Below are 24,138 nucleotides of genomic sequence, written 5' to 3'. Positions count from 1 at the left end.
CGCGAGCCACCAAATATATTAATAAAAATTGAAGAGCCAAGATGTAAAAAAAAAATGGTCATATTATTGTATATTATGTGACCTTTTTTTTTTTTTTTTGGCTCTTACGTTAATTTACGTCTAATGTTACGTTAAGATGCGAGCCGCATAAGTCTATAACGAGAGCCGCGGTTTGGTCACCCCTGTTATATGCCAATATGCGTATAAACATACAGGCATAGGTAAATCCATAAAACCATAATATATTCTATCTATATAACTATGTCTATCCATCTGTATAATATATTAATATATAATAATATATAAACGATTGTGCGCGTTTTTTAGCATTTGTAATCTCGGAAACCATAATTCCTGTCGAAACCGTATTAAACATATAATATTAGATTCGGTTGGTGCTCCCGTTGGTTTTTGTTTTAGTTAGGTACCATAAAAAATATATACAGCTAGTTATTTCAATAAAGATCTATATTTCGTTGTTTCCAGATTGCATAAAGTTCGGCATCAGCCGCCTGGTGGAAAAGTTCAACGACAGTCGTTCGGCTTTCGACACATCGTACGCAGCGAACAATAACAACAACATCACCAAGAGCCTCAATGTACCAGATATCGACAACCGTCGCGGTGGTGGTGACGAAGATGATGACGAGCGAGAGGTGAAGAGGGAGTCAGCCCGGAAGATATGGTCACCGGTGAGGAGTTCGCCATCGCCATCCTCATCGTCCGAACTAGACGTGGAGAGCCGATTGGCGTCGCCGGACATCGATGTGACCAAATGCGGGACCACCCCACCACCACCAGCGCAACCACCCCAGCCCATTGTATCTATGGTGCAGGTGGCTGCCCGTAAGCCGCCGGTAACCGCCAAGAACTCGGAGGCGTTTAGCGTCAGTGCGTTGCTCAAGCCAGACGCACCCCGCACTATTAGACATCCGTTCAACCACCATCACCACCCCCATCACCAGCAGCAGCAACACCATCAACAGCACCACCAACAGCACCACCACCAGCAGCAGCAGCAGTCTCCGGCCATGACAGCCGTCGATACCATATCTGTCACAAGATCGTTGCTGTACCCTACCGTCCAGTTCCCTGACCTGATCAAGGACACCCGGAAGGAAGTGCACCTCCACCCATCCGCGGCCAACACTCTGCTTCAGAAACACTTTTCCGGTTTCAGCTTTCACCCGCACTTCTATTCGGCCGCAAACATGCTGAACCCATCCAGTGGTTCGCCTGAACACGGTGGTAATGGCAGCGGAAGTGGCGGAAATGGCGATCCGCACACCGACAACAATCATAACCTGCTCACCAGCTCGCTGTATCTGAGTCTAGGCGCCGTCCAGGCGGCCGCCGCCGCTGCTTTTAGCCATCCTCTGTCCACAACAGGTAAGTCAACGACATAATTATTCCAATTCGAGCACAAATTCCCTACATAGTTGTATTCTCTATACTATAGGGTATATAGTCTTCCGCGCATTTGTGCCTGATAGAAATAATTTTTCCCCATCGTTTGTGCATTGGATTTAAAGTAGAAAATACTCAATACTTTTCTTAAGAACTGGGAAAAACTAACAAAAATCGGTGGCGGAAAATGTGAATATAATAGATTTTGTTTTTTTTATAGCTTGAAAAGGAAAAATTTAAAAATTACATTGTATAGATACTATTGTCATTTTCATAAAAGTATATGAGTACCAACTAACTGTAATTTTATAATTGAAATTTTCACAGTATTTGTTTTTTTTAAATTTAAATTGATTAATATAAATGTTTACATAAAATTTTTGTTTCTTGGCTACAAAGCTTGAAACATTTAATCATTCAAAGTTTCTTATACTTGAAGAAACAACTGCAGTTATATAATAAAAAAATAAGGTAGTTACATTATTTTATATAAAGATAGTTTTTAACTATATATACCTACTTTGATTAGATGTGTCTCATTCACTCCATAGATTACAGTTAAAAAAAAATCATAATTGTAGTTTTAGTCTATTGTTTCGATTGGTAGTAATTTTTTAGTTTATTAGGTATCAATTAAGAAAATATTGTAGCTATAAGCAATTATAAATAAATAGATAGAAATTATTATTGCTCCAATAAAATGTTTGAAATTGCATGTACGATGTACCTCTGATATGTCATTATCCATAATTTATGTGTGTGATTAGTTAATACTTATTAGTATGAGGGTTTCTAACGTATTATCGTGGTTGTTGATTAGGAAATAGGGGGAAGAGTTCTATAAAATGACCTTGGCGCCAATATGTGTTCACTCCTAAATTGAATAGTCACAATATAATTTAACGGCAGATGTACTATATTAAAAAGTTTCCAATTCAATAGAATAATTTGACACATCTTATAGCGCTCATTTTAATTTTATAGAATCCCAAGTACCTATACCATATAAAACGAAAATAATAGTTAGAAGCGATCATTAAGACATTTTACTAAGGAAGTTCCTTTTTTACAATACAGTTTTCGATTCCATATGCTTATTTTTATGTGATCAAATTTGGAACAATAGTTAATATTATAGTTATCGTAGGTACGTTTATATTATTTATTCATTAACATTTCAGTTTTGAGTAGAAAAATTAAATCCTATTCCTTCATTTTCATAATAATATATTATAGTTCGATTATATTAGGTACCTATACGATAGACGTATTTGTTTTCGTATACCTAATCCGTACCGTTATTTTATCACGATTTTATGACGAGCAACCCTCTCATCACATTATTCCTCTCCCTTCCATCACTCCTGAAACTGAAATAAGATTCCATGTACTGTATAGGTTTGGTATGTTAACTATAGGTACCTATTATAAAAAATAGTTTATATATCCTCTCCCTACAACTCGACATGTATTTTGCCGGATCCACCTCACCAACGTAAATTAAAAATTATTTTGTTGCTAATATAATTTTAGTGTACCTACTATCAGAGAAAATGTGTGCGACTTATGCCAAAATTTGTTCACCACTATAGTTCTTCCAGCAAAAGTATATTTTTAAGCTTCACACATTTCCAGAGTCCCTAAAACCAAAAATCTAATTTTTTTAAATTTTATTTTATTTGAAACAACAGAACTCTAATGAGAATTTGTGCACCGTACGTTCTACTGGCTAACACAATCGTATGGACTGGGGAAATGTGCAAGATCAAAAACCAAATTTTCTTGAAGAAACTTGGGGAATAAGTTAAACTAAAAAACAAACATTTTTATTGGTATAGAATGATTATTATTGTAAATAAAGTTTGAAATTCAATTCAATTCAAAAGTTCGCATTTGGTGGCTGGCAAGACTTTTTTAAACTATGCCAAGACTATTGTCTATGCTAGACTATATGTATATACTCTAATATCCTCCAATTCATTGACCGATTAAAATATTTTAGTATCAACTGTCAACATTTCCCCATTTTTTTATCAGTAAATTATATTATAAAATTAATAATTGTTGTGCGGGGCTACTCTTTTACCAAGCCGAGACAAATGCCCCTTTGCTACCTGTCACCTAACCTTCGTCGTGAGGTGTATTAAAAATGACTTGCGTGCCATATTGCAGGCATGAGTTCGCCGGCGGCCAATCCGTTCCACTCGTCTGGCCAACAGCAGACTTCCGGCGGCGTGGTGGTGCCGCACCCGTCGGCCGAGGACATGATGAAGCTGCGGCAGCAGTTCGCGCCCGGCGCCAATCAGCCGCTGGCCGCAGCGCCACCGTCCGACCCCGGTGGCCACATGCGACACCACCACATGTTGATGAGGGGCTCCGTCTTCGGCGACGTGTACTCGTGCATCAAGTGCGACAAAATGTTCCCGACCTCACATGGCCTGGAGGTGCACTCCCGCAGGTCGCACAACGGCAAGAGGCCGTTCTCGTGCGAGCTGTGCAACAAATCGTTCGGCGCCGAGATAAGCCTGAACCAACACCGGTTAGTCGTGTCCGACCCGTTCTATATCTTAATAATATTTTGCCATCGTTTTATTTTTAATAATTTCGCTATAATGATATAATATTGTATTCCACATTTCTACCGTGTTTTTCAATAGTGTATATATACACTTGTATACACATAATCGCTATCTCTATACGTCTTATCAGTATTGTCCTATATACCAAAATATATAAGTACCTACCTACTATGAAAACGCTAATGATTTAAAAAATAAAATATAAAAATTATTAAATTATACAAATTGTAGGTGGATTTATCTGCATAAAACAACATTTATCCACCACAAATATTAGTGCTAAAGTCCGTCAATTTTGAGCTGTCAATAATAATTAATAATTATAAATGTTCAATCAATATTAGTAACTAAATCCTTGTGATAAGTATTAATAAATAATAATATTTACTTATATATTTAAAAATATAAAATAACAAGCATAATAAATATGAAATTTATAAAAAAAAATGTATCAGGTACATAACACAATTTGTGAATGTCGCTTCAACAACTTAGGTTTTATAAATAAAATATGTAGATTAAAAGCATGTCTATGAAACAAAAGACATTTGTTTATATAGAATCTCTGAAAATCTTAGCATTATTAATCAGCATAACAAATTTAACATTAACAAGGCGTATAGTGGTAAAGAGATTTTCTGGAGACAAATGATTTTCAATCAGAAAAGTAAATTATGAAATTCATGTGCTACCAATGTTTATATTTTGTTGATCAAATAAATAAGTAATGTATATTATAATAATGTTGTATTTGAATGGACAATTTAAAATAATGATAAGCATACTGTTCAGGCAATACATATACGTATAATAAATACTCCAATAGACAATAAATAATTTAATTATATTTCGTTTTTTTCTCTCGACAATAAATATAACTGTCTCAGTATTAATCGCGTCATCGGATTTCGTTGATTTTTTAATTGTTTGAAATTTGTGCCGTATTGCAGTGTTGTGGATATAATTATTGACTTTCAATCACAAGCCCAAAACACTGCTTATATACTAACGCACCTTCACCTATAATATGTCTACGAATATACTTTAGAGCTTAGATAAATCGATCAATCTCGTTTGTTTTAATTATCTGTATAATTGTGAACAGTTATTATGTCAACTCAAAAAACTATTATTACGTAAATTATCATTCCATCGTACTGTACTCGGTTGCTGTCTTTTTCAGGTGGCTCTGTTGTCGTCGATCGGCGCACAACGTAGAAAAGCTGTTTGAATGCAAACAGTGTGGCAAAACGTTCAAAAGGTCGTCAACTCTTTCTACGCACTTGCTGATCCACTCAGACACCCGACCATATCCATGTCAGTTTTGCGGCAAACGGTTTCATCAGAAATCCGACATGAAGAAACACACGTACATACACACAGGTAAGGGCGCTAGGTTTTTTTTTAAGACATTAAGATTGATATCGCATAATATATAGGTTAGGTCGGCCGTGTATAATGGTATAAACGAAAAAAACTATAAAATGTATAAAGTATATTATTGAACGCATCACCGCGAGGGTTCGTTTTTGATGGGATAACTTTGGCCAACTAATTTGTCGAGTAAACGGAGGGTTCCTTAAAGGCCCGTCACTATAATCCTTTTCCTTTGACAGCCATTAAAACGAGTCAATTAGATCAACAAGCCAAGACAACGGCTGCGTTCCAATTTTCCTCTCCACCGTCGCTCGTTTCGTGTTTTAACATGTTGTCGCCCCCTCACACTTTAATATTTGAAAACCTCTCACTTGTTCTATCTTTCTTCAACTCACGCTCACTTGCTCTCATTCTCATTCTCTCTCTCTCTCTCTCTCTCTCTTTCTCTCTCTATCTCTCTTCCCTATCCATGCACAAATGTGTATACACCGACGACAAAGTTGCGTCCTATCTCCGCGTCCTTGGCGGTGTCACCGGTCAAACGACGACCGGGCGGAGTTGTAAATTGGAAACAATTACGTAATGGTGGTGGGCGCGACGCACTGCAGCTAGCTATTATAGTTTGGTCATATATTTATAGGACGGCGCGGAGAAAGAGTGATGGAGATAAACGCACGACCGAGAGAGAATAACGTCTCTGCTTTATATTATATATAAAACGGCATACCGGAGGGTTGATACTTATACTGATTAATTGCTAAACAAGACGGCTGCTGTCGGGGCATAAGTCTTGCGGAAAAGATCGTCAGGACGCTATTAATTGTTACCCCTGAGTACCGCTAAACCGCTCGCACCTCACCGCACCACGCAGTACCCGCCGCGTAAAGTGTTCCGCATCACCGGCCAGGTCCCTTGTCCAGGTGAATTATTCTGCTAATTACTCGTTATAAGGGGTCGCCCGACGTTTAACAGTAAATAGTAACAATAATAATCGTTTAGAATTTTGGTGGAATATTGCAGTAGACTTGTTTTTAAGGATGGATCGTTTTTTTTCTTTGTATTTTTACAATAAAAGAAATGTATGTTGTATGTACATTGTCATCGTTTGTGTTCTTTACAAACTTTAAATAATAACAATTACGATTGTACACAACGATGAAAAAATATTGACCCGATATAATTATATGTGCAAAAATTGTAATAAACTATGGTTACAATAAAAGGTAAAAATATTTTTTATTTTATGTTTTGTTACTATTGTATTATGTTTCTTTAAAAAAAATTATTTATCTCCGTTTTATAGACAAAACAGATATATAATTTATGTCCTTTGTATAGTTATAGTCATAGTGTGTGTGTGTGTGTTTACATTGTACATAAGTAAACAAATACCCTAAATTATATACATATGTATACTGCATCAACTGGCATTATTTAATAAACATTCAAGCGTGTTTTCAGGCATATAATATTATCGCTACACTGTACACGCAATGATATTATAGATAATAGATATTATGATATCGTAAATTTGTAAACTGGTAATACGTAGGTAGCCAGGTAGATAAGATATTATATTAGCATTATAATATACGAAGACGTCCTTTCAAGGCTATTTATCAACCCAAAGTATTATGTTTATAAATGTAAGTAAACATTTCAATAATCTATATATTATATATACAAAATAATAATAACTCTCGAGGATATTCCAATTGGCCATAGCTGCATAGGCGCACGGAATAACATAAATAAACTATAAAGGTTTGTGAAACACGGACTTAACCTCTGAATATTTTATCAACTATATTATATTTTTTGTACACATCCTATTAATATAATATGGATATCGTGAGTAGATACATAAACATTTCTAGTATTATTTGTTTTTAGTTATTTTCAAATAAAAGTAAGAAAGTACCTATGTATAAGTAAACGTTTTTCAATTGTTTTATATAATTTTATTTTACAACGATTATTTTGATGTATAGGTGTACTTAAATTATAGTTCATACAAAAATACGTTCCATTTTTACAACCCTCCAAAGATTTTGTTAGTAGATTAGTTAAGGTATACGTAAATTTGTGACTAATTGAATTATGAGTTTAATATTATATTCAAATTATTTATCATATATGCATATTATGCCATGTTCCTAGTATGATCCAACAACCTAACATAAGCCATATTGAATGAGCTATTAACTATTAAGTATTAACTATTCAATTTATTAAATCAATCTCCTAAATTAGAATATGAATTAGCAATAGGTAATAACATAATATACTAATGTAATATATTTTTGTTTTGCAGTTGAATAACAAACTATAAATTTTTATCAAAATAGTAATTTCATGAATCTTTTTAGAATATTTTCTTTTCTTGGGTGTAAGGTAACTATAGTATATTGTAATTTGTAATGAGTGGAACTAAAAATTTATAGAAAAATACCTAAGAAATAAATCAATTATAATGGGATTTGGTATGAATAGGCTGGGCCCTAAATGGATCAAATACCATAGATTTTCTTTCTCAAAAAGTAATTTATTAATTTAATGTTTAAAAGAATATGTATACATTTTTTTTGCTTTTTTTTATTTTTATTAGAGTGTTCGCATTTTACTGTCACGAGGGTTCTCTTTACACATCCAATTAAAACGAGAGGGAAAAAAACTGCTAGAATTAAAAAAAGTATATGTATGTATATTGTATAGGTATAAATATATATATTCTCTGAGGGGAACGTGGAAAAAAATAAAGGAAATTAAACAAGAGGGCAAATCTCCGGTAATTCCGAAAAAAAACGTTCCCTTCGCACTTGACCGACGCGTGTTCGGGTCGGAATTTTTTCCTTTTTAATTTCCCGAAAGTGGGACCTTATACAAATTCAGTTGATTAAAAAATGAATTAAGAAGAATACAAATTTATTTTTGGGTCGAAGAAAATAAAAAAACTGGTTGAAAACACCACGTCATCTGTCCTCAGCGTGTTATTCGATATACCTATGTACTAATTTATATTTTAGACACTCCTACAATATTTACTTATTTTAAAAATAACACAATGAAATAGATCAACACAATTGATTCATCGGATTTTTCTTGATCACACACGATACATGCGCACGCATAACTGCGCGCTTACACATACACAAGAGATTTCATCTGGTATCGGTAATTTATCGGGAAATGGCCCCAAATCGAACCTGCGATTACTTTTCAATGGACAGTTGTATTTTAATGCGCCATTTGTCTTTTTTTATCGAGTTAATATAGACTTACTGAAAACGACTGTCGCTCGATCGATTTAGACTTTGCGACTACGTTGGTTTTTATACACTTGATAGTTGATGGTCATATCGACATATATATCTTAGTGTTCCGTATAGATATTAAGTGCGTATATATTAAGTGCTGTAGATAATGTCCGAAGCTTGGCTCATAATAAGTCTAACAGTTGATTTTGGCTAATAACGAATTTTTAGACTTCAGCTAATGGGCTACCTATATACAAATGTATTATATTTATACTATAGCCGATACAATTCACATTGTCCAACCACTATTGGCTACAGGCCCAACTAACAAAAAAAAAAAAATATATCAATATAATTAACAGGATATGTCACATCCGAATGTGTTGTCTCCGTCTTACAAATGTACAACATAGCAAAAACTATTTTGCGCGGAACAACTTTTATCTTTCTGTGTTTATAGTAGCGGCTCCAAAATTTCGAACATATAGGGTGGAAAATTATCTATGCAATAGCGTGCCCTTAATTAGATAACATAAATACAATAAAAGATATTTGCTTCTAAACATTAATCATTTTTGTTTTTTTTCATTTGCTTATAAAAAATGAGTGCTATTAAAAAAGAAGCACGCTGTTGCAGATAGCATTCTTCTTTACGTGTTGTGAAAATTTGATAGTTCTACATCAACAGTTTTTTCTATGTTATACATTTATAAGAAGGAGACAACATATGCGGGTGTGACATCCTCTTAATATAGCTAATTGTACAAACAAATAGCAATGATGACGTTTTAAATATATTTTATAGTTCATTATAATTAGGGCTCAGAAGTCAGAAGTTGTTAACTTGTTTTTATTTATGTCTTAAAAAATAATTTTCTAGCTACAGATGTGTTTCAATTTATATAAATCTAAATAATATATTTTTTAATTTATTGATTTTTCTTACACGGCTATTTTTTTTTTTAGTTTTTAGTTTGAAACTGTTATAGTTCTACATAAATTCTAGATAAATATGTAAGCAAGCAATTATTACAGTGTCACTTGTGTTATTTTTCGTAATTTAACCAATTTCTACTAATTAAAAGAAAAATCATTAACTTTTTTTCATCATGATTTATACTCATTTTTATGACTTACACATTTTAGAAGTAAATACTACCTATAGGTATATATTGCATATATTCAATTGAAGGTGCCAGAATAGTTTTGCATGTACCTAATAATAACAATATACGCATTTATTTCATCATATTATATTGGTACATTTAACATTTTTTATGTCTATAAGCATAATTTTTTATCAAAAAATTTGATTGAATTAAATCATTTTATTTTTGTGTGTGAATAATGTTATTAACCATTTTATATTGGTGGCTGAGGTCCATAATAGTTAATCTTAATATTAGTCATGCGATGAATATTATAAACCCCAAACATACATTGTATATCCGCGCATAAACAGTGAGTCACACTTAAAAGCAAAGACCTTGAAATTGGATAGGATTTGACAATACGCGTTTTGGAAAAGTTTCAAATTTCGACTCGATAAGAACTTGCAACTTTTGCAACGGAGACTCTTATTATTTGTGAAACAGACAGTAGATTTGGAAAGCAATTTTTTTACGATCAATTTCCAATCTAATTCAGAGTCCCATCATCGGCTATAAGGAGTATTTCGTGTGACATCTCCCGAGACGTGTGACACGTTGTGTATCACACACGCCGTGATGCTACGGCGAGCGTAGGACGAAAAATAAATTCGCTCTTTCCGGTGGCGCCGAGTGAGAGAAATTCGCGAGTCGGCGGGATGAACGTTTAGTGCGGCTAAGTGCTAACGGGCACTATAACAAACGGCATAGGCGGACGTTTAACGGTCGTTGTTTAAGTATATTATACGGTATCAAGCAGTTTAGGAATAAAGCCAAGTATTATCACTTTAATCGGTGTGGTACCATAACACTGCAGCCGCGTACACGTACACACTGTGCTCGCGTGTTGATGTTAAACCACTGCCGCGGGGAAGTTTGTTCGCCGGGATTATTCGTGAAATTCATTCGCGGGGATTATAATATTATACGGCGTGTGGTGCGGAGATCAACTGACGGTATAGTGCCGCGATCGCGTATACTTATATCCTGTCACGATTTTCCCATATTAAATCGTGTGATGCCGTCGAAATTTAAAATAAAGGCTGTGATAAAATTTGATGATAGTCGCGGCATACCTATATATATGCACGGGTGAATCTGCAGATTTTCCGTGAAGTATGATAATATATTATAACCCAACGATGTACGTTTTAAGATAATTTCAAAACGAGTGCCGATATTTTTACGCCTCCTTAGTGTATGCATACTGGAAAATATGCAAGAAAATGCATTCTAATTCGACTCATATATTATTTAGTTAATACAAATTTTGAACCAAATAACCCGGTTTGTTCATACGAAATTGGAAAAATAACAATAATATGTTGGTAATGATATTATCGCGGTGCCGCACAAACTTTTAATGCGATGAAAACGAAAACTGATCGTATTGACATAATATAAGATGTATAATATAATATGAAGAAAACAATTGTATAGTTTTAATCGAAAAGCAACTCGGTGTGCACTCGCGCATGTTTGTCTTTTATTCGTATATTGAGTTCTAATGAAAATGTTTTCGTTCGTCGACAATATATATATATATATACGATACAATATTATATAAGGTCTCGAGGAAAGTCGTCGAAACTTCACCACGGCAGTCTGCACTTGTAATAATAATAATATATATATATATATATCCGCTACCCACGATGACAAAACGTTTCAAGTGGTTGAGGGGGGTATGTACTATATATATATATATATACCTGCTGCGGAAAACTCAAGGAAGTAGATATATGTACGGCGGTTGGCGGTGGTTGGTCGTGGTTTTGCAGAGTAAATATAATACGTATAATAAACCGAAAGGAAAGGTTCTGTCAAGAGATCGGGTGAAGAAGTGTGTCGGGTGGTGGATGGGAGGGGGACAGCAGAGAAATAACCTGTGCGTTTGTGTGCGCGTACGCCACCAGTAGAGGTACCTATATGATGCGGCGGTCGCGGTATAACAGTTGCGGTAGAGAGTCTGTCCGAATCCATTTAGAGTGAACTGAAATAATATTTTCGTAAGCAGCTTTGCTCGAGTGGCGGCCGGCGCGGCGGGGGAGTAGGCGGCCACTTTAATATATAATCCCTCGCGCCGTATACACGCAGTTGAACCTCATCGCGTCCCTCGAAAACCTCTCGTCACCGCCGCACCCGTAAACCACCGTCATACATAAACACGCGTGAGTGTGCGCTCGCCGAGTCTTTGGAGAGGCTGCTGCACTGCTGTCGGTATATAACCACCGCGGAAAAACACTTCGCGAAAGCGGCGGCGAGTAGATTGATTTTAGTAAACCTTCTGCCAAACTTTAACCTCCCGCTCTCCGCTGCGCGCGCGCACGAACTCACATCACGCGCGCTTCCGCGCCGCCAGTCAGTACCTGCTAATCAAATTACGGCGGCTCGTGCGCGTATACTTTTGGGGCGTATCTCTCCTACCGTCCTCCCGCCGTCCGCCGTCGACCCGTCCACCGCCGCGGCAAACTCGGCCCACCTGACGCCGCGCGCGGTTTTCCCGTCCTACGCATATGTATAGGTATTGCGCGTGCCGCCGCCGCCGCCGCGAGCCCTTTTTATTCACCGTCGGCTTCGGTGCCCATCGCCCAACTCCTCTCGGTCCCACTCATCCCACCCCCCCCCCTTTATCGTCCTGTCTCTGTCCACCGTGTTTCTCACATTTCCTTTTTTTTATCGTTCCTTTTGCCTTATTTTTTTTCGGCCGCCCAGCAAAATCTCGTTACCGATAACAATCTCACTTTAACCGACGCCGTTCAACGTAGCCATATATATACGCCATTACGCGATGCGATTCAACGCACACACACAGACGCGTGCGCGCGCACACACACACGCGCGCACACGTGTGCAGTGTGTGCACCCGACTTTCTACTACGTCTATTTTGGGGTGACGTCCCGACTTTGTTGTGCAGCTGCAGGTTTTTCTTCCGACGTTGCTTTTTATTATCATTTTACAAACGTTTACGGGTCCCGTGAATCGCAATGGCCGCGATTCTCAGTTTAATGTGAAAAAAAAATAAGAGGTGTATGCAATGTCATAGGTATATGCAAATAAGTTCTAAAACAATGGGGAAATGTGTATTTGTTCTCCTTTAAAAATGTGACATCGTGAAATTTAATAAAGCAGTATATCGATGTACCAATACGCGTATTATCATGTATATAAAGATGGGTTCACAGTTACTTCGTCTGTCGTGTCGTGTCCAAAAGTTGAACTCGACCCAACTCTAAACATTCCCTAGTAGAACATGGTTAGCGATTGATACTTGCATGATTAGTAATCATTGATTACCATGGCCAATCGGAATACGATAAAAGCCACACGAAACGACAGCTGATGACGTATATATAGCTGTGAACCCGGCTTAATACTAACACATGGCCGGTATAGTCACATTGTGAGTAAAATGTCAGTTCAATAAAAAAATAAAACGCGATCATTATATGACAACCTACACGTATATATATATAACAACATCAATAATATAATATAACATTTATTATTATTATTTTTATTACTCTGCACTGTCACAGTGTAGCGTATACAGTGCGTGTGAGCGGGGCGATCGACAGCCGTGCGAGCAGGTATATTATTATTATTATTATTTGTTATTACATAAGGGCACGCTACTGTCGCCACTGCGACGAAGTGCAAGTCTTTCTCGCCACTCACGCTCCATCCGCCCGCTCAACATCTCACGGCAGTCGTCTTATATATTGCCGTCCTTGCAAGTGGCAGCCGCGCCTTTTTGCCACCACCCCACACGGCAATCGTTCTTCCCACCCACCACTCACCGCGCACACACACCCGCACGCCCGTGCAGTTGTTTTATACGTATTACTGTGACTGTGTGCGCGCGCGTATTCGGTCGTCGATCTCTCTCTCTCTCTCTCTCTCTCTTTTTCGCCGTCGTTCCAACGTTAACAATAACACTCGACTGGAATTGGCTATACGCTCCTGTTATATATATATATATATACTGTAAGTACACTTGTCCCATCTGTCGAACGGCAATCTCGATGTCTCACTTCGTTTTCGACCTCTCTCCTCCCCACCTCCCCCCCCCCCCGAACGGTCCCTCTCACGGCTGTAACCCCCTCGCGTTCGTCCCGTGTTCACGTTTTACCGCTGTGGTAACAAAACAATATATCGGTTTTCACGCGCCGTACCTATCGGTTATTTTTTATTTCGTCTCTCTCCTGCTGCAGCTTATCTACTTCACGTCTCCATTCTCTCGTTTGCTAACTTTACTGTCTCTGCGCCGCTCTCGATTCCGCCACTTTTGAGCGGTGATGTCGTCTTAGAATGTTCGAGTTAATTATTAATACAACGTACGAACATACAAAAATAACGAGAAAATCATTTATATCCATAATTTTATTATGGTACACGAGTAATATCGATCGACTCAAAGCCCACCGAAGACGCGGTAAACAAAACCTTCAGCTTGATTATAATATTGTATTACAATAATAACGTCAAGTACCTACCACTTATGTATATATATATATAATATAGATAGTCATCGTTTTATATGAAATAACGGAATCGCTTCAAGTGGATTATATCGACCCTACGTCGAAAATGTGTTGGTTCTACACGTTTTGTCAGTTCCCCTCATGTAGAGTTTTAGATTACAAAATACAATAACGACAGTGTCAAAAAAATACAATATATTTTGCATACCTATATTATAACAGACGCATATAATAATAATAATAATATATAGGTACTCTACATCATCGGTCGGTAAACAATCAACTTTGTACTCTACATTGTGTAAACATTGTACGAAAAATGTACAACAATACAATATATAGGTAATTTACAGCGTGTACATAACTCGAAAAATCTCCATACTTTTTGTACCACAATGGTTGTGCAAAAATTGCTGCTGTGGTTTTTTTTATGTAATGTTTTCTTAAACGGCTTGGCCAAAATTCCGATGAAATAACAACATAAAACAAATATACGTTGCTACCTACGCGTATATGTAGGTATAGACGTACATTATTACATTATTCTGTCGAGGGATTTAAAAAAAAAAAAAAAAACGTATAGTAGTAGGTCGGTCCGCCGCGTAATATTAATACTATATTATTACAAGGGTTAAGAGCAAGTCAGGGTGGAAATAAAAATAGAGCACCCTTGAGCAGGGTGAATGGTGGAGTGGTAGGAAGTGAGAAGAGATAGAGAGAGAGAGAGAGAGCGTGAGAGAGAGTGATGTGGAAATTGATAATAAATATAAAAAACTAAAAAAACACGGACACGAACGGCGACCGCCGCGTGACGTTTTGCCCAGGATACATATACATATATACATATTGTAGTCGCTGTGAATGGCGTGAAACTATATATACATTGTGCTAAACATCCCTCGGGAGCTCTGACCCAATCGCGTTAATTATTAGCGCGCGGGTCTTTATCGCACAGGGGATTTGACTACGTCAAGGGCTATACGCGCGCAGCCGGAGGGACGTGTGTTATATATCATAATACCCATAATATCCATAATCATCATGACTACGATTATACATCTATAGCGTGTGAGTATTTCACTATAACTATATTATCATATTTATATAATATCTGCAGTGCGTGCGTGTGTTTGTTTATTTCCTGCCCGGGCTTGCTCGCACGGCCGATGGGCGTCATAAAATCAAAAAATTCAGCTCACTCGTTGTACTCCAAAAAGCCGTACGTACCTTCCTCCTGATGCCATATCGTTTACACGTGTCATTGCGATTCTCTATAATTATAGTGATTTGAAGTTGTCAGAAGAATTTTTTAGTTTTCATACTATTTTTGACAACCCTTATTTAACCAATATTGTGATATTTTTCTAAATTAAAATTAAAACTTATAAATAAAAATTTGTTTGATATTTGACCAGATGAAAATGTATTTTTTTATGTTCAGTTTTATGCATATACAATTTATTTGTCTTTATCTACAGTGGCGTAACTGTATTTTCCCTCCTAATAAATATATTTTTTTAAAGGGTTCGGGACTGCTTGCAAGTTATAAATTTGTCTTATGAAATGGCGAAATTAAATACAAAGTTTGAATTTGCATATTTGTGTATTTTTTAACTTAAATGTACATACAATTGTCGGAAAAAATTATATTTGGATAACATAGAAAAATATCTTAAAAAATATTATGTTTGGTTAAGTACAATAGGCGATAATTTTGAGATTTAGGGAGGCCGAAGCCTAATACAATACTATTATAAAATTGAATATAAGCTTAAAAAAATTAAGTAAATTTTAAATAAATTTTTAAGTAAACAGGGCGGAGGGCTTTTAAAGTTGTTGGTGGAGTTTGGCTACAGTTGGCTCTATGTTTGCATATGTAAGATTTCATAAGGCTCTTTGTGACAAAACTTGATAACATCTAGATCGTAGATTGTACGAAGAAATGAACATCAGTAGATACGTATTCGTTTATCACGGTGTTCGCATATCACGTTATTCGTTATTACTTATTTATTAACCTAGTATTGTATGCCAGTATTTTTAAAAATTAAGTTGTTATTTATTTATTTATTTATTTATCAGGTTTATATACCTACTTATTTTTTAGTTTTTTATTAACTAAATTGCAATATGTTTTATGATTTTTCAAAAATAATATAAAAATGTTGCTACATAGTGCATATATTTAAGCATATTTTGAGAATTTTGACTGCTTATTTCGATAACTTATAGTGCAACAAGTCAAGTCCTGAACCCTAAATTTATTTATATACGAAAACTGTATAAACTTGGTTTTAATCTATACTTAAAACACCCCCTATTTCATAATCCTGGCTACGCCATTGTTTATCTATAGATACGTTTTTTTATTATCTGGTTGCTTAAGAGACATTGAACATTATAGAAATGATTACTAGCGTAAGATCATACCTTTAAAGAATAGGATGAGCATGACCCCCTCCTCCGATTTGTTTTTGCATAATTTTCCTGAGAGGAAAAGAATATTATTCAAATGTATTCATGTATATGTAATCCCGTTCGTTACAGAAAACTGCCACTACCTATAATACGAGTATATAGTAACTATCCACTATAATATTATACACCCTCAACAAGACATTTTCTGTGAAAAAAAAAAAAAAAAAACAAAATGATATACCTAGGTGTAACTGCAATTTAGCATAATATGTCTCGCCCACGCTTATCGGTTATAATAATATGATTCAACGCATGATGGTATTACTTAAATGCACGCACACTGAATATAAATATGTCACATAATACAACAATACATGTACATGAAATACATACATGTGTATGAATGAACACTGCGAGATCCGAAGATTTGTCGTAATGCGTTGCAGCGCCCCAACAGCTCTTAGACCAACGCACGTCTCCGATTACACATATTTTGGGTCGACATCATATTATTATTATGTATATTATTTCACTCAAAAAGTAAAAACCAATATTGTTAGGCTGCAGTGATGGTGATATACTGATATACATTATAATAATGTGTCTAATAAATTTAACTCATATTTTAATACGCATGTACGATCGGATAACACGCAGCTATTATAGTGCACCTATACGTATCAATCGTGACAATTGTATTGCATTATTTTTTCGTATATATCTGATACCTCATATTGTGAATGAATATAATTTGTTATACAGGTATAAAGTAAGAAAATGAGAATTTTATATAATGCCTAATTTATGTGGGTACCTAGAATAAAAATCATCACAATATAATATTATACAACGCTCATTATATACAATAATCAAAAATCTTAATGTAAAATGTGAAGTTCTATCCAAGTTATAATATCTATGTTTAAAGATGAGTAACAAATTAAAAATTTAAATAGTTTGAAATACTTATAATTTTATATTTTATTATTATTTATTGAAACATGGTTTACTTCCTTGACATTTTTTTACCTGTATAAAAAATGTGAGCAACAACTTAATAACACTTCGTGTATAATAATCTTAACTAATTTTTCATTATGCTCATAATATTTAATTGTATTAACTACCTACATACTTTAAGTTATGATGCTCATTGACGTACTCACCGTACACGGTTATAAACGAATAGATTTATGTACGTAGGTAGGTATGTGGTAACCAAAATGAAAGTGACAAATTAATAATTTATATTTTGGAAATTTGGAAATGTACGAATCATAAAAATACAGATACATGAGAATCATATCGAGTGTAATCTTAATTATTGTTATTAACTTGATAGTTGATAATGATCTATCAAAAAATATACAAACATCACTATATCCTGTAGCTACGCCTATAGGTATACGTATACGCATACGTATACGTATGTATTATGCCATTATAGGTAGGTACCCATAATAATTACTAATTAAGTATTAGGTAAAAAATTAAAATAGGAAATTAATTTTGAATTGTAGTTTCAACTTTCAATAGTTTTCTATTACCTAAAAATGTTTAGAATGCAGAAATTTCCAAATTGTGCTAGAAACGTATTTAGAGTATTGACGACCTGGATTAAGTTTTTAAACCCCCATCCCTATTACCCCTTTAAAAAAATATCATTGGCAATTAATTGGATGCAAAAAGTTTGCTTTTCAAACACTTAACATTTGATACATAGGTCAAGACAAATCTTCAGATTTCTTTATGATAAAATAATTGGCTAATTTAGGTACATAGAAGAAATAATAAAAAGTAAATTTTTTAATTTTTAAATAATTAATTTTCTTGAAGCCATACCCTATACCTTTTGTGTTTATTATCTTGCCACTCATTTTAATATGCTATTGTTTTTATAATATAAAAAAAGGCTATCAGATTGCCTTAACTAAAGTCTAAGACAATAAATATAGCCAAGATAGGTAAATGGTAATACAATGTACTACCAAACTATATAAACTATACACTACAACAAAACTAGAAATACAATTAAGGAATAATACTTAAATGTCAACACAAAATTCAGAGGTACCTACCTCAATCTTTGGTATAGACACAGAATAGAATAATCAGAATGGACACTGATAACAAATTATACATTAATATAGGGCCAAACAAAAAATCAGCCACCATTTTAATTGAGGTAGTTTTTATCAATTTTAAGTAGCGATTAGACTGATTAGTGATTTGTAAACTGTAATGTTGTTTAGAATATGTTTCTTATCTTGAATTAAAACTGATAAAACCACCTCAAATAAAATGGCGAATGATTTTCTGTTATCGGCCTGCCACCCAAAAGTGTCCACCCCCTGGTATAGATCTGTTTGCCTATCTAACAAAAACATTTTAAGAATAATTAAAATATAAAATACCTATATTGGAAAATAATATGATGCTGCCTTGCCTCTAAATCCCAATAACATTTTGCCACCTGAGGTACCCCCCTCGTCACCTCTTCCAATATACGTACCCGCGTCGATCCGAGCAATTTGCCGGTGACATTTGCACGACATACGCGCGTTCGTCGATCGTAATCAATTTTTTACCACACCGCAAGATTTTTTTGGAACAGGACACCCGTCCGGCTATAATATTATGGCCGTATTGTACAATGTACACTGCGCGCAAATGAGACGATAACCAGATTTCATCCCTCTCACCCTACCCCACCGTGGGTCTTAAATTCGGGGCCTGTGCATGATAATGACGCGCGCATTGTTCGTGGTACGCAAAATTAAATCTAATAATATGGGCGCGTAAGTGACGCCGCCGCCGCCGCCCTCGAGGCGAAACGGATATAATATTATAAACTGTGCCGCCGCCGACTACCCGGAACACGCAAGTCACCGGTGTGCAGTGTGTGCACGACCATCAGACCGGGGATCTATCGAGTAATCTCGTTATAGAATGCGCTCACCCTGTATATAATACACGTAAAGTACAATGATTCATGGGTCATACACGCGTATTATTATTATTATTATGATTATGATGTACACACGCAACGAGAGAGACCGCCGGGCCACCCGCTTGCACGTGTCAAACGACGACGGGCGCACTCCGACTATATTACAAAATATCGCCGTTCGTATAATATTATTAATTATTATTATTATTATTTAATACTATTATTATATAGTCTCGGTTCGTATTATTATATTCGACCGTTACACGGGGCAGCCGACGACGAGATAATCGTCATAATATTTTAACAAGGTTCATTCGTCCGCTGCTGCTTCCACAGCAGCAGGTGGATCAAACATTTTATGCACGCGGACCCCGCTACAAATTGTTTATTTAGTTACCTATTATAATGTAGATTTAAGGTGGTAAATTATTATAAATTTAATTAGAATCTTTCACGTATGTAATGTGCACACTGAACGAAATATAACGACGGATTTACGATTCGACTGCACCGTGGATGATTCGAGCAAACCTTAGATTTATTTTTAAGATTCCAACGTTTATATTTATAATATTAAAACGATTAAATCAATTTTACACTGTGTAAAAACACGATAAATATATACCATACATTTTAAGTGTGTAACACTATCGTTGTAATTTCTCTAACGAATAGTGATGTTCTAAATCAAATTATTATACTGTCTCATCACAATAGTATATATTATATATTGACGTTCGAAGTCTGCACCCTGCCTGGAATATTGTTCGATTCTTTAAGTGATAACGGTGGTCGGACATAAACTAGAAATTCCCTAAGCGAAACTGGTTTAAAATTATCCCACATTATCCCTCATGAGGGTGCACCGGGATAATGAACCATGTAGATTATATGGTCCAAACCAGGCATAGGAGCAAAAGAACCGCGGTTCTGGAATCGAAACCTTTAAATTATTAAGAACCGGAACCGAAACCTTTATTTTAACAAATAATTAATAAAGTACTAGAACCGATCCTGAATTTTTAAATTAAATAGGTTCTTTCGGGTTCAGAAATAAAATAACTGTATTTATAATAATTCAGTGGTATTACTGTTTTGTGTATAAACTATATATGAACCACATGAGTTTTCTAATATTTCTCATACTATTAATTAAACCCGAATTCCGGGTAGGTATTTTAAATTATTATATTTTTTGGTACTTATATTATCTAGAACCAGTACCAAAATTTGGAACCGATACCTTTATTTTTTTTTAATCAAAAAATTACCAGAACCAACCAGGAACAGTTATTTTATTTTTGGAGAACCAGTACCGGAACCGATACCGTTAAATTAAAAAGATTCCAGTCCAAACATCCCGATGTGTTATTTTTCTCACCGGTTTAGCCTAGTGAATTTCTAGATAGTTTTATTTTATTTAATATTTTCATTTACCTTGAGATTTAATTTTCATTGATTTTTTTGATATTTTTGCACGAAATCATTATTATATATGTAATATATCACCGAACAGGAGGGAAGTTGTCAGCTTTATTACCTATTAGAACCATCTGCGTCGTAGATACCTATACGATAACAAAATCGAATTATTCCTTGATACATTTTTGTAAGCGGTCGATAGTCATGGGTTTTCTGGTAATTGTTTCCGTTTCTATTCCACATATAAAATACATTTATAATCAATACTTTCGATGACTTATTTTTAATAATTTAACCATCTAGCTACGTATCTCTATCTATTAGTATATGTACATTATGTATTGATTATAATTTATAGGTATATGTAGAAATGTATAATATACTAACTGTATATATATCCCTACTGTACCTATTACACCCAGAAAATAATAAACAGAGATAAAATAGTAAACACGGAGTCTATTGTTTGGTGTATTGCTGTTTGAGTGGAGATACCTACCTATCAGTTAATGGGCAAATTGTAACGGAATTTGTAGACAAATCCGACCTTGGTGGATTGAATACAGCCCACGGAATTGGTGTATTTTGGTTCAAGTGTATACTAGGAATAACTTCATGAGCAAATCAGTTTAAGCGTACCACCACTTGATAAATATTGAACAATACAATGTAAGCATAAAGCAATACAGATTTAACTCTCCAAATTGAGTGCGATTTCGTAGAAAAAAATTAACTAGTCCTTGTAAAAATCGGGCTGATGATGCGATGGCGCGAATTTCATCGGTCGATTTTCCTGGGACAGGGGTTGATTCCATACAACTATGCTTAGAACTTTTACCGTGGTATATTTTATACATTAAAAAAAAGATACCTGACAATAAGATATTATGAGGTTCCAGACTTTCAGATCCATACCTGTTATCGAAATATTAATTTTAGTTTTTTATCTATATAATATTATGTATTTGATGAATATTGTATTGTTATTCGTGGTGTAATGCGAAACGCGTTCAAATATTTAATACGATATTGTATTGTATATCCCCTGTGGATACTTATATCATACATTTTAGTAATCTGCAATTGCCGCATGCGACTGATGGATACTGGCAGTTCTATACACTCTTTCACTGCAGTTGCACGGTGGCAGCACAGGGGACGATGCTCATTCCGACTTGATAATTTTTCGTCGTTTCCTTAATGCAATACGCATTGTATATTATTATACGTCGTGGGTTCTGCGGTTTCGGTTAAGCCATTTATACCGCCACACATATACCGATCGGGATGTCATGCCGAATAATATTAACATCGTATAATATACCCTTTGGCAAACATCGACGAAAACAACGCACTGTAAGCCAATAGTGCGCGTACATATTTTGTTTTGTATACGTGTCAAACGTGACACGCTCGGGACCCACCGCACCCACGACAGTCGACGGAATCCGTTTATAAAGCCGCGGACCGCGTGAAACGGTGTCGAATTACGTACATGTATAATAATAATAATAATATAATGTACACATATATACGCCTCGCTGTAGTTTATAATACCAAGCTCGTTAACGCGACAGTCCGTTTTGTGAGGCCGCGAAAATCGCGTTAGAATAATATTAATATATTAGGTATATGCGCGCAGTCCTTATATTATGACGTGTGCAGTATTACAGTGTACTGCAGTCGCGAACTGCACACATCAAGCTCGCACCATAACATTGTATTATGATGTGTGCAGCTTTAGTCTGTTTAGTGTAATGACGATAGAAAATGTTGTGCAGCGATATGTTTAAGTATTATTATACTCTATGTATATACGTGTGTATATATATATATATACACAGACTTCGGAAGAGAATATCGTGCTGCTGCAGGGACGACGGCCGGTGCACCCTAAATAGCGGTGCCGAGCTGAGCAATTCGCGGAGCCTCGCCGGGGGAATTGGCAGCGGAGGAAAAAAATTTGTTCCATTGTCGACCGCCCGGCGACCCTATGTTCGCGCTACCCGTGATATTAGCTTTATTGCCCTCTTCTCGCGTGCAGCACTCTGTCGTATATAATATTATACGTATACACTATATATGTGTGTGTGTGTGTGTGTGTGTGCGTAGATAATAATAATCGTATAGATATATAATAATAATAATAATATAGCGCCCAAGACGTATCACATATATATATATAATACGAGAGCGTTAAGTGCCGGTCTGGAATGACTCCGTGTCTGCAGGCGTAGTGGTGGCCGTGCGTGTGCGCGTGCGACGACGACTTTTATTGGAACACATAAATCATAATAAACGCCGCTCGCGCGTCGGAGGCGGTTTAATAGTTTAATTTGACTATACGTCTTCCTATATGATATGTAATAATAAATATATATCCTTCGCTGCAGTGTTTGAGGGGTTCGATCAAATCTCAAAAGTCTGCGCGTATATTATACTCGGCCGCCGCTGTAGTGCAACAGCAGCGTGCGTCTGTCAAATCGCACACATCACATTATGATATACAGTATAATAATTGTATTATAATAAGCACGTGTGTATGCATACATCTATGGACTATGATAAGTTAATAACGTGAATATAGGCGACATAGTGCTGGAACCCCTCGAGTAGCGTGGATTCTTTCCCGTACACCTATATAATATAATATATAAATATAATATTTTGATATTTATTGAAAAAAGCCCTATTTAGCTTAGTATAGAACACATAATAATGCACTATAGGTAATAATATGCATATAGTATGTATTACAGTCGAGTCTCGATAACTTGAATTTTTTTTTGTCCCTAGGTGTGTAATGTTACTGTTTACTAGTTATATGTAACTTGAAAAATAGATAAGTCAAATTAATTTTTATCTCCCTTGACATTCGAGTTATCGAGACTCGACTGTATCTAATGTATAGTGATTGGTGAGTTTGTTCCATCCCTATAATAATATATATATACGATTGTTAACATAAATCGACCTAATTAAAATGACTTATTACACTTGAAGCTGATACATATACCTATATGACTTTATACCCATCCTAACTTCGCCAGAACTACATGCGTGACGTTTGGTAGCCGTCTAATCCTCTATAGTCA

The 24,138-nt window shown here is 35.5% G+C and overlaps 1 protein-coding gene across 1 annotated transcript in view; it reads left to right on the top strand.

Moving 5' to 3' along the window:
• The window catches only part of LOC100160519 (zinc finger protein rotund), a 61,505-nt gene that overhangs the window by 27,690 nt on the left and 9,677 nt on the right, over positions 1 to 24,138 (top strand). Inside the window, exons 2-4 of the mRNA XM_001952292.5 lie at positions 487 to 1,389; positions 3,580 to 3,946; positions 5,170 to 5,369. Of these exons, the coding sequence (XP_001952327.2) occupies positions 487 to 1,389; positions 3,580 to 3,946; positions 5,170 to 5,369 (1,470 nt within the window). The remainder of the gene's footprint in view (positions 1 to 486; positions 1,390 to 3,579; positions 3,947 to 5,169; positions 5,370 to 24,138) is intronic.

This window comes from Acyrthosiphon pisum, chromosome X (genome assembly GCF_005508785.2).
Source record: "Acyrthosiphon pisum isolate AL4f chromosome X, pea_aphid_22Mar2018_4r6ur, whole genome shotgun sequence".
Lineage (NCBI taxonomy): Eukaryota > Metazoa > Arthropoda > Insecta > Hemiptera > Aphididae > Acyrthosiphon > Acyrthosiphon pisum.
Note: the sequence above shows the minus strand (reverse complement) of the source record. Positions and strands in the feature narration are given on the sequence as shown.